The 14,349-nt window shown below is 53.9% G+C and overlaps 1 protein-coding gene across 5 annotated transcripts in view; it reads right to left on the reverse strand.

Moving 5' to 3' along the window:
* VDR (vitamin D receptor) overlaps positions 1-14,349 on the reverse strand; it is a 36,901-nt gene that overhangs the window by 17,815 nt on the left and 4,737 nt on the right. For 2 of the 5 annotated variants that reach the window (XM_040539410.1, XM_040539411.1), the window contains exon 3: positions 791-862. In XM_040539410.1, the coding sequence (XP_040395344.1) occupies positions 791-854 (64 nt within the window). In that variant the 5' untranslated portion in view covers positions 855-862. Of the gene's footprint in view, positions 1-790; positions 863-1,846; positions 1,868-5,288; positions 5,880-5,991; positions 6,139-12,367; positions 12,453-14,349 lie in introns of those variants that run through there. The other 3 variants (XM_040539413.1, XM_040539412.1, XM_040539414.1) reach the window with 3 other exon arrangements.

The following is a 14,349-nucleotide window of genomic DNA, read 5'->3' on the forward strand; positions in this document are numbered from 1 at the left end:
GCTTATGATATCCACCAGCACAAGTCTATCTGCTGTTACAAAGACGAAATACCTAAACCAAGAAAATAAAGGTTAGGAGCTTCCACAGTGCCGGGTCTTGGTAAGGACCCCACAGCCTGTGTCTCCAGACAGCACCACCCTGCAGCTCAGCTCCTGTGCCCCCAAGTCCCCACGCACAAGACACGTTATTCCATTCGTGCATCTCAGGATGAGAGATTTTCAAGTTGATTCAAGAGCTTCAAGCGAGCTTTTTTCCTGTTTTTTTCCCTTTTTTTTTTTTAAGTTCTATTTATGTATATTCTCAAGAGGTGCTGCAGATAGCTGCTGTCTAGGTCTAGTCTGCTCTCAGAAGGCTTTCAGCTGATGCATTGTCCTGTACAAAACATCATCAGTCACTCGGTGACTGCAGACAATGAGTCTGGAACAAAAGCGAGTTCAGAAAAAAACAAAAACAGAACAACAAGAGCCCAATCCTCAAGAGCAATTTAAACCCCACCGTACGTCTACCAGACTGCTGGTGCTTGATGTCAGAGGAGCCTGGACTCCTCTCGACCCGCTGCTGGGGACAGAGCCCTGCAGAGGTTGCCCACGAAGCCCCAAACTGCAGCTGGCAATGCACAAGGGAGATGTCCCCAGAGCACCTGGGGCCCCCTGGGTCCCAAAGCAGCTGCAGCAGCTCTCAGTTCTTGGTTTCTCGTGTACCTCGCCTGAAATTTAGCGTGACCAAGGCTCCTTTAGCTAGGGGTCCTGTACGGAAAGGGACAGGAGCCCGAGGAGGGCTGGCATTTACCTGGGTCTGGGAGATAAGCCATGTCCTGCCGGTGCGCTTCCCAGGAGCTCTGGAGCTGGGACATGGACCCACCTGCAACGACACGGACAGGACAGTCTGAGACAGCTCCGAGGTTGACGAGCTGGGGCAGACCGACCACAGCTCGCACCCCGAGAGGCGTGGGGTGACCTGGAGGCAGCCAGCCCCACCGGGCACCACGCGCCGGGTTCCCACCACAGATCCGCGAGGAGATGTTGCAACGCTCCGGCACGTTGCTGGGGGAGCCCGGGGAACGCAGCGAGAGAAAGAGCAAGGGCACGGGAAGGAAAAGGCAGCTAGAGCCGCACGGCTCGTTCCCTTCACCTCGGTAATATTTTCCTATAAATTTAAATTTCACAATTCAGCCTGTCAGGTGCTCAGCGGCGTGCGACCCGCCGGCCCGCGGGGGATGGCACAAAGCGGAGCTGGATGGCTGCTATAAACGCGGGTCCTCGCGCAGCAGAGCATGCATCTTCAAAGTCAATGGGATCACTGCGGCGCTGAGAGCCGAGGATGGGGAGGTTTTGCTCCCTCCTCACGTCACTTTGTTCTTTCAGCTTGCAGACGGAAGCACCACACCAGCGCTGGGCTAACAGGGTCTTAAAATAGGGATATGGAAAAGGTTTTCAGAGATAGGAACGAGGTTTTAAGGTGCTTCACCTTCCCTAAGCTTCCCCTGTCTTAGGGAGCAGAGAGCTGGGTGGTTTGTCCTTAGGGGTCACCACACTGCTCCCAACACAACCTCACAGCCTGAAACGATGACGGTGCCATAAGACCCCCCTGCGGAGACCCCAGAGCTCTCTCCTGGGTGTGCAGACACCCGAAGCATCCACCAGACACCACGGCACCCGTGCTCCTCCAGCACCTGATGCTGCTCCTGCTCTGCCCCCCTTCCCAGGACCACACAGAGGGGCGCTGACACCCCAGGATGGGGAAAGCAGGCGCTGGTGGCAGCCTAAGAGAGATCTCCCACCGCCCTCATCACACCTCTTGCTCTCTGCCAGCTCTCCGTTAAGAAGCAGGAGGTGATTTGCTCACCACTGTTCGTTAGGGAGCAGCAAGCCTGCGCCGGCCACAATTCCCACAGGGATGATGGCGCGGCGTTGAGCTGCCGTCGCAGACTTCTTGGAAAACCTTACTCAGCCCCATCATCGACGTGACGTCGGCACGCGGGGTGGAGCGCACGCAGGAGTTTCCCTCCACCCCCACGAAAGGAGGTTCATTCATCAAACGTGACATTTAGCCTTCACCCCTTAGGAAAAAAGCAAAATAATTTGTTTTAAAAGCACTGACCTCTCCCCACCAGGCACCCAAAAAGTCAAACTAGTTTTGCAGCAGTCGCAGCAAAGTTTCGGTGAGCTGGCTTGCAGCCGCAAGCAGAGCAGCCCTGCTTGGTTAAATTTAAGGTTTTGCACCACCTCAAACCCAAGGCTCCACAAACAGGTCAGGAGACTTGAAGATTTCCAGTGACCCCTTTTTTCCCCCCCCCCCGGTTTGTACAGAGTTGTAGCAGCTCGAACAGCCCCAAGATGCCGGCGGGGAAGGCTGTGTGGTCGCACTCAGTCGCAGCACCCCGCTGGGATGCTGCCAGATGACACTCAGGGACAGGAGCAGCACAGAAGCTGCCGTGCCCAAGGCTTAAGCACCTGGGAAATGCTCACCTGCTGGAGACACGTCGAGGGGGGAGAAGAGCGCAGCTCGATCAGCCAGCTCTGTGCAAAGCGCTGCCAGCAGCTGTTATTTCGGCCAGGGCTGCGACAGATCCCACGTACCCAGGCTGAGACAGCCGGGGGGATGCTGAGAGCGCAGGCATGGGGCAGGAGGTCAGCAGCTGTGCTTGGGGAGAGCAGCAGGAGAGCTGGGGAACAAACCTGGTGGGAGCAGGACACCTGCACAAAGGGGGGAGCATCCTGGGCAGGGGACTGACATTCCCCAGGTGCACCCAATTTCCTTCAAACTGGGGTAAAGTCATCCTGAAGATGGGCATAATAGCCATCGAGCCATAATGGCCACCAAGCCCGCAACCTGTTGGCCATATACTGGGACAACAGGGAGAGGGTAGAGAGGGAACTTGAACAAGAACCGAGTGCGGGAAGTTGCCTGCTTGTACCTGCTGCTGAGCCCAAGGGAGGAAGGATTCTCTGCTTTTAAGCCCGTATTTACATCTGAGTCCCCCCGGTAACCGCTCAGACTCCGGTAGGAAGCATTTTGCTGAAGCGTTTTCTCATGCTTTATCACTTTCCTTTTTCTCCTGCCAGCTTGCCGTTGCAAAACCCGCGCTCGCGGCTCTTCAAGGCTTGGCAGAAGGGAGAAGGCTCCGGAGGATGACGGCTCCCGCTGAAAGCCTTACTCACCCGCTCTCAGCGTCTGCTTCCTCCCCAGCACCACGGCGCTGAGACGCTGCCTCCCGACAGCACGTTCCCTTACCGACATCAGCAGTGACCAGAGCAAGGGCTAGCACAAAGCCAGCTCGGACAGCTGCTGCACAAACCCCAGCTCAGCGGGCTTGGCTTCAGATGCCCCCCACTTTCCCGATGTGCAGGGCCAGGAATGCATTTTGACATCAACTCCCGGGACAGAAAAAGCCTTTAAAGCGACCGTTAGGGGCTCTGCGTGCTTTCAGCAAGCCAGGTTTTGCTTGCTGAAAGCAACAGGCAAGAGCTCAGGGAAAACGGGAGCTTGCAGTGCTCGGAAGGAGGAGGGGCAGGGGCAGGAGCAGCAGAGCCGTGCCTGGATGCTCACAGGGCAGTCAGACCCCTTACATCTCTCACCAGGCGAGTTTACAACTAGAATTAAGACCAAGGCTTTGTCTGGCTAAGGGTGCAAGTGCGAGGAGCCCGTATCCAGCCTCCTGTGCCCAGGAGGCTCCAGCTTCACCATCGTGCTGAAGCTTTGGGGAGAAAGCGAGCCAGTTAAGGAACAGCTGAGCCTTCCCCAGACAGCACGGGTGGCACCTCCTTGAAGAGGCTTTAAAGCCTTCAGTGTTTTGAGACTAACAACCTTAAATGTTCTCAGGATACAGAAAATACCGTTACAATAGCAGGAAAATATTTGTCAAGTTCTCAATATCTTTGTTTCCCCATCGAAACACATTTTTGGGTTCATTCCTTTGCCAAGCAAAACAAAAAGCTTTACCCACACAGCCTGAAAAGAACAGGCTGGCTTCTTACGCCTAAGCAAATCCTCCCCAACGCCTCTTCAACTTGCTGCTGAAGATTCTGCTTAGTCTTGGAGAGGCCGGTTCATTCACACGGAGGTTTTTTTACTATTTCTCTGGCTCTCACACTCAATTAACATCGCTGTTGACACATCAAAACAAAGCGGTGCTCCACGGAGCATCCCCAGAGCCGCTGGCAATGCACTTGCATCTCGAGAAGATATTCCAGTACAAATCAGCCTGTTCAAAACATCCAGTCACAGCATGCAAGCAACCCCTTTCTCTATTAAAAAGGCAATTAAATCATTTCCTTCTGTAGCTCCAGGGAGCCCTGCTGTTGCTCTCCGTGAGATTTATTAGGGGAGCTGACTGACAGCCTCCCGGGAGGACGAAGCGCTGCTTCCACGTGCACATCTGGAGCCCAGCACCGGTCCGTGCGGGGACGGTGGCTCCGCACATTGCACGTGGATGGATGGAGCAGGTGAAGCTCCCTGCACTACGCTCACCTCTGTTTCTAGGTTAGAAGCACGCTGTCATTTCTTTTTGCAACACCCAGAGTGGCTGCAACCTCCTGGGAGCTGGGCAAGGAGGCTGTTGAGGCTGGCAGAGTCAGGAGACTGGCAGCTCTTTATCACCTGCTGCAAGCCAGCTCCTGCCACCCCTTCCCCCATTAACCTGATCAGATGTAAAACCCTCCTGGAGCGCTACCAACGCCCCCAGACCTGGGCTGGAGGCGCCTCCGCGCCAGGAACACGTAAGCATGACAATTCCTACCCCGGAGAGGCCAGACACTCCCAGTCTGCAAACAGCACGTCGCTGCAGTGAGACAGCTGCACGGCAGCTGGAGGAGCTAACACCACCAGCCTCGAGAGGGTCAAAGGGACCCGAAAACCCCACTCGAAGGATGCTAATCACCTTCCCCAGGAAGAATCGGGGGCTGTCCAAATGCTTCGTGGTGCTGGACAGAGCAAGCCCAGAGACATGCAAAACTCAATCACAGCAACCCCAACACATCCCTGTGACGCAGTTAGGAGCAGACACCGGTGCCTTGGTGACAAAGCTCAAATAAAGCAGCATTTATGGAGCGGGATCAGGTCTGCTCTCAGCCCTGTGGGGCCCTTCCCACCCACTGGGGCTGGTGGGGACCCAGAAGAGGGGATATTTGGGTTTCCACAGCCATCGTGCTGATACCGCCCTTCCCGCCTCTTTGGGAAAGGGTGATGGCTTTCCCAGGGTGTCAGAGAAACCCAAACCCTGCAGAACAGCTCCAGGAGACCTCACGAGCACACAGGAGCATGCGACCCTCCAAAATCTGTCCCTCACCCCTCAGTGCAGCGACACGGCCTCAAGCAAGCACGTGCACGGGGCAGGTCCAAGGGCCGTGGATGTGTTTCCTCTTGCCCCACCTTGCACCACTGCAGGCTGGAATCTGGGGCTGGAGTCCAGGCACAAACAGCACCAACAGACAGGAGAAGGAGCAGGGGACACCATGGCGGGAGACAAGCATCGTGACACAAGCCTTCAACAACTTTCCTAGCATGGAGAGGCAGGAGAAAAACATCTGGCCATACACAAGCTCTTTTACCACATCAGCCAAGTATCTTTATGGGATCTCACATTGCAATTAGGCAACAAATCCTTACATGTGCAGGTAAAAGCAGAAAATATTTCTGAGCGCCATTCCCCTGACAGGGAGGAATGAAGTAAACAGATTTCCAGATTACCGCTCGGGCACAGCATCAAAAATACCTCCAACCTGACTCCTCGCTGGCATGACGCTTTGTCATCGAGGCCACGAAGAAGTAGCCAGAGCCCACACTGCAGAAACCCCGCTGGATCCACGAGCCAAGGACACCACCAGCAGGATCACTAATACGGGATTTTTGTGAGCAACAGATCTTTCCTCAACCTCACCTTCAACAAATAGATGGAAGCAACTTTTCACGTGGCTGCAACTCAGAGCTGGTGGATTGTCCTATTTTTCTTTTATCAGCTTGTATCATGGCTTTGTGGCACAAGCCAGTACCTATTGGTGTCACCTCGGTTGGCCACAGGCACAAGGAGAGATGGAGGAGGTCTTGTTCGAGTCCACCTGGCTCAGGCTCTGCCCTTGTTCCCAACCACGACCCTCTCCAAGCCATGCACCCTCTCTGGACCAGCTTGACGCAAGAGCTTGCAGACAGAGCTAGCTCTCAGGACTGGCTGCCAACTGGGATGAGCAAGCCCGGCACACCCCACCTGCCCATCGGCTGCCGATAAGGGTAATTAATAAGGGCAATTAACAGAGACGAGCGCTCGGTTACGGCATCGCTGGAGCACCCACGGAGCCCCCGTCCCTGCCTGGAGGAGCCACCGCGGCCACAGAGCGCACGGCGAGCACCGAGCCATGCAGGGGCTGCCGTGGGCTCCCCCTGGGCATCGGAGCTTGCCAAGCCCCCTTCCTACCTCTGACCAGCTCCTGATGTCCACCAGCACGGGGAGGATCTGCCTCGGGGACCCTCGTCCAGAAGCAATGCCCAAAATCGCTCTGAGCACCACCCTGGGGTGAAGGAGCTGTTGCGTTTTAGCGTCACGTACCTGTGATTCATTTAGAGATTCAGAGCCCCAAAACATTTCTAGAGCAAGAGCAGTCATAAAAGCTTTCAGATAGGAGCAACGTTTCGGCAAAGCCTTGTTCTCATAGACTTTGATTTCAAAGAAGACGTCGAGCAATGATTCAGCACCGACATCATGCAAAAAAGTCTCACACACCTCGAGTCCACATACAGATCGCTGCCTCTTTATGAACTTCAGCGTCCTGGGTAATTTTGGCCCTTTGTCCCAGCCAGGCCCAAAATATTCCTACAGTATAAGCCAGTCCCAACCCCAGTGCCTCCAGTCTGAGCGGGTAACCACCAATTGCTCTTCTCCTTGCAAGCCTGAGCAGCCCCAGCCTGGGGCACCCCCAAAAGCAGGGTCCAGCAGCACTGGGGTCCCACACGGGTTTGGGGGTGAAGCAGCCAGCTCAGCCCCCCACCAGTGCCCTGCCAAACGGCGGCTGGTTCCCAGCAATGGGGTGAACAATTCCCATTTCCCCTCATAGGAGGTGACAGGAGATGACTGCCACGTGCTTTGAAGGGGAACAGGAAGGCAGGAGACGCCTCTCCCAACCCTTTTTCCTTGTCTGGCACCAAACCCCACGGGCTGCCTGCCCCAGAACAGAAACGTGGGGTTTTAGCAGGAAGAATGCCCCGGGTACGGGGCGAGATGCAGCTGGGGCCAGCTCCAGCCACCACAGATACAAAAACCAGGAAAAAAAAAAGAGGGAAGGGTGGAGGTTTGCCAACCGATAACGTGCACGCAAGGGAGATCAAACACCCGTGCCGGGGCAGCTCACCCCAGGAACGAGGCAGTGGCTTTGAGCTCCGGTGCCACAGGCAGGGGTCCAACACATCAGCCCCAGCGCTTGGCCCCGCAGATCCCATTACACAACTGATATTCCCCATTTGCTCCATCCCTCCTCAAAGCTCCCCCTCCAAAGCGGCTGCATTTAAGGTGCAGCAGCACATAGTGGTGCACATCAACAACTGGTGCACGTTAATAAAGCACGGCCATGGATGTTCCCTGCACTCCGAAGGAGAAGCAATGTCCCTGACCACTGCCTCTGCACATTTTGGGAGGGCACACGGGTGCTTTGGGAGGGATGCCTGCCCTCCCTGTGAGCATCACCCGCAGATGCCGAGTTTGTTTCGCAGCCTCGCAAGGACCATGACTCGCAGAGAGCAAACAAACCCGGCCACACAGCCTGAGGCTCGAGGGACGACCTAGAAAACAGCACAGCATCAAGTGGAGAGAGCCCACAGCAGCGGGGTGAGCTGCAGGCTGCCTCGCTTCCTGCACAGAGCCACAGAAGGATGTTAGTCATGAATGAGAAGTGGTAAGATGACAAAAAAAAAAGTCATCAGACCTGTGTAATGAAAGTTGTATTGGCTTCCCTTGGCCCAGAAGCTGTTGCATGTGTTTGTGATTTGTTTAAGGAGAAAGGCAGCTGTTAGATGTTAAACTGGATTATCTCCAAAGTGGTTTATGTGCTGCTATCGTGCTGCACTCACAGCAAAGCGATTTAAAACTCCGGCACAGCTGCCAGCCTGCTCTGCCTAAAACATGGTGCCTTGCCCAAACGCAGCTACTCAGCATCCAGAACAGAACCTTATTTATTCCTCCCAATCTGCTGGGACAAAACACGCAGAACACCACATTTTCCACACTCGCCACCAGCCCCATGCTGCTCCAACAGGGCACCCAGCCCTTCTTCCACACCCAGCTCAGCAGCTGAAACCCACGGTGCTTCCTCAGCTCAGCTCAAGTAAGACTGACAGAAAAGCACTTTTTGGCTCAAGCACAGAACGAGCTGGTTTAGACCAAAATCTTCCCTGCCCTTCCTGCGCCCACGAGCAGCTCTGCTGGTGCTGAGTACCCCGAGGGGCAGCAGCCGGGGTGACACGCTGCTTCAGGGGGCAGTTTTGGTCAGTGATGCTCTTCGCAGAACACTTGTGCCTCTGTCACCCCAAAACCTGCAGGGCATGGAGACGGTCACCATCGATGCAGCCCTTCAGCCACATCCGAGGGGTTTGTTCTGTGCACTTTTGTCTCTAAACAGGAGCTCCGGTCTGTCAAAACCAGTCCAGAGCAAACATATGTGGCGTGTTCACACTTGCACGTTGGCCAAGCCACTGCCAGGATCCCTTCCCACTGCAAACCAGGGCTAAAAACACCGCAGGCAGCGTGACAGCAGCGCGGGAGCCCAACTTCATCCCTCCTGAGGGGATGCTGGAGGTGCCACGCGACACTTTCAGCCCCAAGGTCAGCAGGAAGGCACGAGTGTTGGTTTGCAGGAAGGATTTGACCCCTCGTGGCTCAACAAAACAGCCCACAAGCTGCTCTGGGTTCAGTGGAAGGGCCTGATCCTGGCCATGCCCTAGGCATATTGAGCTGGCCTCCGCACAAGGTGCTCCGAGCACTGGTCCCTGTGAAGGTGCAGCAGTGGGATTGATCCTTGCCTGCCTCTGGGGGAAGCTGCTTAAGGCAAGACAGCTATTTAACAGCCAGCACCGTCCCTGCCTCTAATATTCATTAGCTCATAGGGAAAAAGAGGGACAAAGCACAAAAAAAAAATAGTCCTGCTATACTTCACCTGCCCCCTCATATGTCTACGACTTACCGCAGGCTGTGGAAGCCGAGGAAGAAGCCATCTCAGCCTGATCCCAGCTGCACAAAGTCCTGCTTGGCTGTCCTAAGGTGGTCAAGGGCTACAGAATAAAGCCAGCTACGGGAAGCTACTCACAAAAATCAGAACAAACAGTCAAGACCGGAGCTCCCGGAGGTGCCTCGGGATGTGCTGAGGCTGGGAGCGCTGCAGGCTGCTGCTGCTGAGCTGGAGGGAGCGGAGCCGTGTTTGCTTTTCAGATGGACACGGTGAACAAACACATGTTTACTGGCACAGCCTCTCTCCAAACAGCACTGCAGCTGGTACTTATGTCACCCGCTACGGCTTCACCAAAATTTACCTTTGTCAGGGGATGCAGGAGCCAGGCATTTGCTCCCCCCGAGCTCCCAGGTGGGAATCCAACAGGTTTGCAGAGCTGGCTGAGCATGAAGCCCTTCCAACCACAGGGCAGGCTCCGAAACTAAATCTCCACCAGCTGCACCGCGTAGCATTTGGCATTAACGTCCTGTAACCCTAGCCCATTCACAAGTTATCAGCAGCAGATGTCTGCCTTTCCTAACCTTTTGGCTTGTCATTTTAACTGCAGACAGGAGTAGCATGCAACAGCCATTTCCTTCTTCCACATTTCCACTTCTTATCTGGAAGAGTTATTTCTCCAAGCTAATGTTTCCAATGGAAACTCTGCCTTCAGCTTAGTCAACATGATTTCCACGCTGATATCTCTGTTGTTCTGCCCGCGCTGTTGTGCCTCGGAGTAACAGCAGCACATCTGCACCCAGCTAATTGCAGGGCACGGCAAGGACAGGGCAAAGGGAATGCTTGGTCCTAACAAATTCACAACAGCAGTTATTTCCACAGATTCTTCCCTGTGACACTTTGTGTCCCCTGAAGCCTCCCTGAATTTCAGTCACCCGTTCCTCTTGCCCCAAATTGCTCGTGTGCTTCGTCTGTGCCCTCGTTTCCCAACCACTAATTCCCCGGTGAGAGCAGCCGAAGAATCCTTGCTCTCATACACCAAAAATTCAGGAAGGACCAACGGAAAGGAGCTGTCCCTGCATGTGGCAAATACCACACTGCTTAAGGGCTTCTCCCCTATTTCGAAACGTATGCAAACAGGTTCTCGTGAAGAATGCAAACTGCTCTATCCTTCTCCAGAAGGGGAAAAAAAAGTCACACCAAGAATATACAACCCCCCAGGAAGTTTGATGTTGAAAATCTCCTCATATCAAGTCTATGCTGCTTTTTTGTTTGTTTGTTTTCTGATAGAGACAGAGGACAAGCTTCAGCAATAGTATTCTGCAGCTCACTCAGCCTAGAAATAACAACCTGAAGACGTGACCTGGAGCTGAGATGGAGAATTGGAGCCTTCGCCCCCCTGACACAGAGCAAGTATCAGGAGGTGCCTGGCCACCCCCCAACAGAAACAACTCACAGCTTGTTCCAGACCACCAGGAGAGAATGGGAGGGCTGGAGAGCCACCTGAGCTCAGTGCCAGCAGCTGCAGCCACAGCTAGACCTGACAAAACCAGGTCAGGTGTTACAACAGACATAGCTCAGACTCCTGCACTGCTAAAAACAAGGGGGTTAAAAACAGGCAAGCACTCGGATATCAAGGCCAGGCTCCGGGAGAACGGCTCCTCTTTGCAAGGTGCCAACCTGGAGCTCTGCGGAACGAGTCCAAAATTCAAGGTCTTGGGATTCACAAAATCATATCATATGCAGAAAAGATAGGGCCCTTCTGAGGCTGCCGATCTGCTCAAGTGGCCTTTGAAATAATAAACTAATTTACTAAGATTCCGGTAGATAGAGAGCAACATCTGAAGTCGCTCCCAGAAGCGGAGAACCGGCAGCTTTGGTCGATTTGTGCTGGGAGCAGATGGTAGGTGCTCACCATGAGATGCCGAGAACACCCAGCCACACTCACGGACCTACCTTGTGAAAAAAAAAAAACAACACCTTGTGAAAGACAACAAAATTTAAGCCCCTTGCATCAACCTAGACATGTCGAGCTGCTCTGATCGCAGACTTTCTACCTTGCTGCATTATTTCCTACACCGTTTTCAGACGTTTCATTTGTTAGGGTGGGGAAAAATACTGACATGGAGGAAGCCACATTTGGAGAAGCAGCAAGTGACAGGAGCTGATTTGTGATGGATTAGTCACCTTAAACCAACACCATAGAAACACAAGCCTTGACCAGCCCTCGTTACAAGAGGCAGCTAAACCCCGCAGGCTTCCCCACTGATTTAAAAAAAATCCAGCTTCACCACCAAGCACATTTCCCAGGAATTTGGCATTACAGCAAACAGTAAGTGCCACCATGAGTCTTACTGCTGAAAAAAGAAAAAAATAGCTTCCAAAACACAGCATAACAGGACCAAAAGCCTCACCTGTGCAATCAGGCAGGAAGTTACAGCACAACCACAGCAGCTGCCAACTTTTAGGTACAATGGGACCTGACATCAGTGCATCCCTCAGCCTGCACACACTGAAAGGACAGGGCTGGTGCATCCCTGGGGGCTATTTCGAGTTTGTGGGAGCAACAGACCGAAGCACACCACTCGAGGCCACCCCACAGTCAGCAATATTTGCATTCATGCAAATGCAACGGGACAGGAACTGCAAGGGAGCACCTCTGGGACCAAACTCTCCAGCTTTCCCCAGTCCCTCAGGGGAGATCCCTGCCTTGCACACAGGCTCCTGAGGCTCAGCTTGCCATCGTGCTGTCTCCTCATCGACTCACTACTTGCATTAATTCTTTACCTTCGGGTCATCCCACTTTTCATCCACGATGAAGCCCAGCCTGCTTGCCTGCACCTTTGGAGCCCAAGCATTCCCACCAAACCTTAATTTCCTTGCGAGCCACGAGCAGAGCAGTGATTCCTCAGCAGATTTCTATCAGCTGCGTAAAGGACAACTAGAAATGCAGCAGCCACAGGTTAAAGCAAACAGACAACAGCACCAAGCCAGAAGGGGGAGGACGGGGACATCAGAGCAAGAAGCGAAACAAGAGACACAAAAAGAGGCCGTCTCACCGAGGAGACAAAAGATAAAACAAAGGGATTGTGAAACCTTAAAATTAACTGCAATTTTTCTTGAAAGAGTTTTTCAAAATCGCAGCAGATCAGGGACCCTAAGGAAGGCAGCAGACCCACGAGCTTGCTGGAGCCCTCGGTCCCCCAGGATGGTTTTTTACCTGCAGTAGGTGCCTGGGGAGCGAGGCTACAAGGAGCTGGCTCCTAGGTTGCTGTTTCTCATGCCTGTCTGGACGAGCTGACAGGCAAATTCAGGGCTCAGCACAGCTGCAGCACGTGATGTCGAGGCAGAGTCATGTCCTGCCCTCGACAGGCAGTTCCTTCTCCAGCAATTTTGCTGCTACTTAAGGAAGTGAGTGGGTGAGCAGGGTTAAAATTGTTCCCCTCTACTCAGAAAAGCAGAATTACCCGCAGATTTCTCCTTCACAGAGATGAGCTGTAGGAATCCCGTTACCCCACAGCAGCCGGTTTCGGTTCAGCTTGCCTCGAGCTGAGTGCTCTGACCAGGTAGGTCTGGGCTGCAGAAAGTCCCTGTGCTTTTAACCACTGTGGTTAAACACTGCTCTGACCTGCCAGGAGTTAAACACCACTGCTCCCACCAGCGGGTCCATGTTACCCGCGGATTTCGGCACCACCTCAGGTCCAGCCTCGTCCTTATTGTCCCTGCTAAGTCTTCGCAGCAGGGATCCCAACCAGGGCCACAGACAGGTTTTGTCACAACACGCTTCACTGGTTTGAAATTCTGTCATGCATGCAAAGTTAAAAAAAATGAAGGAAGGGCCTCTCGCAGTGCACATCCAGCAGCTCTGGTACAAATATAGGGTCTCCTACCCTGCTATAGCGAGCAATAACTTATATTTGAAGAGCAGGCAGCCCAACCACACCAGTTTTTGCACCCTCTCCCAGTAATGTGCAGTCAGTGTCAACAAGGACAGCGTGGGAGGCAGCACCAGGCAGAGGCCACAGAGCAGGGCAGCAGCCCGGCACAGAAAAACAGGTTTCTCCTCTGTCCAGCACCAAGCAGACCACAGGATTACTCGAGTGTCTGAGCACGAAGCAGAGATGCTCAGGAAACAATTGCCTCTCCTTCGAGCGTGCCAGCCAGAGCACAGCTTGAAAGTCCAGTTATCAGACTGCTTTTACGCAGACACATATGGGAGCTTCCTGCACCCAGACCCCGGGGCAAAAGGCTAGAGGAAAGCAGGGCACAGGACCGCCGGGCTGAGAAGTTCCCCTCCGTATGGAAGAGCCCTCAAAGAAGAGATTTAAGCTCAGCATCGAGAACCAGTCAGCTCCATCTCCCCATTCAGGGTAGCCTAAGCTATCAAACCGTAAGTGACTTCAGAAATAAAAATCACGGGATCATTAAGGTTGGAAAAGACCTCCGAAATCATCTGGTCCAAGCACCCCCCTACCACCGGCGTTACCCACTAAACCACGTCCCTAAGCACCACCTAGAAAATACAGCTAGAGTCATATCAACCTTCCCCTGCACATGAGCTTACTCATGTTACTGAATCCTTCCTGTTTTTGTCTCATCATCCTCAAAACGGACTGAAAATCAACATGTTTTTGTTGGGGGAACTGCAAGGCCCAAATATTCCAGTTTTAGGAAGGAGTAAAGCACAGAATGGATGGCTGCTCATGTACTGAGAATCTCTCAACCTCGTGGAAACGGGACCAAGGCGAGCCTTTTCCCTACCAGCATGCAGGGACTGGGGGATGATGGGGACACAGGGAAGGCCATTGGGTCCCAAGAGATGTTTTCCAGGGCTCAGGTGCGAGCACTGCACATGGCAGATGGTGCTTGGCCTACCCTGAGGACGAGGAGCCCGCTAATGCCCGCAGGCCTGAGCGAGGGCACCGCACATTCCGCAGGGCTAAGCAAGTCTAAATATAGACGGTGCTCCTATCTTATCTGCGTGCTGTTAAACGGGCGTATTTACGAAGTGATAAGTGTTTATAAGGAACCGTCTGTGTCAGTGCTACCCACGCGGGGAGGGGGAGAGAAACCCTCCCAGGCCTGGACGCGATCATGGTCCCCAGCGCCCCGTCCCTTGTCTGGCAGCGGGTGACAGGGGGCATGGGGCACCAGCCCACCCGGTGGGCGAGGGAATGGGTGCCCCTCGGCACCACCGATGGC

The sequence above is a fragment of the Cygnus olor genome, chromosome 29 (genome assembly GCF_009769625.2).
Source record: "Cygnus olor isolate bCygOlo1 chromosome 29, bCygOlo1.pri.v2, whole genome shotgun sequence".
NCBI lineage: Eukaryota > Metazoa > Chordata > Aves > Anseriformes > Anatidae > Cygnus > Cygnus olor.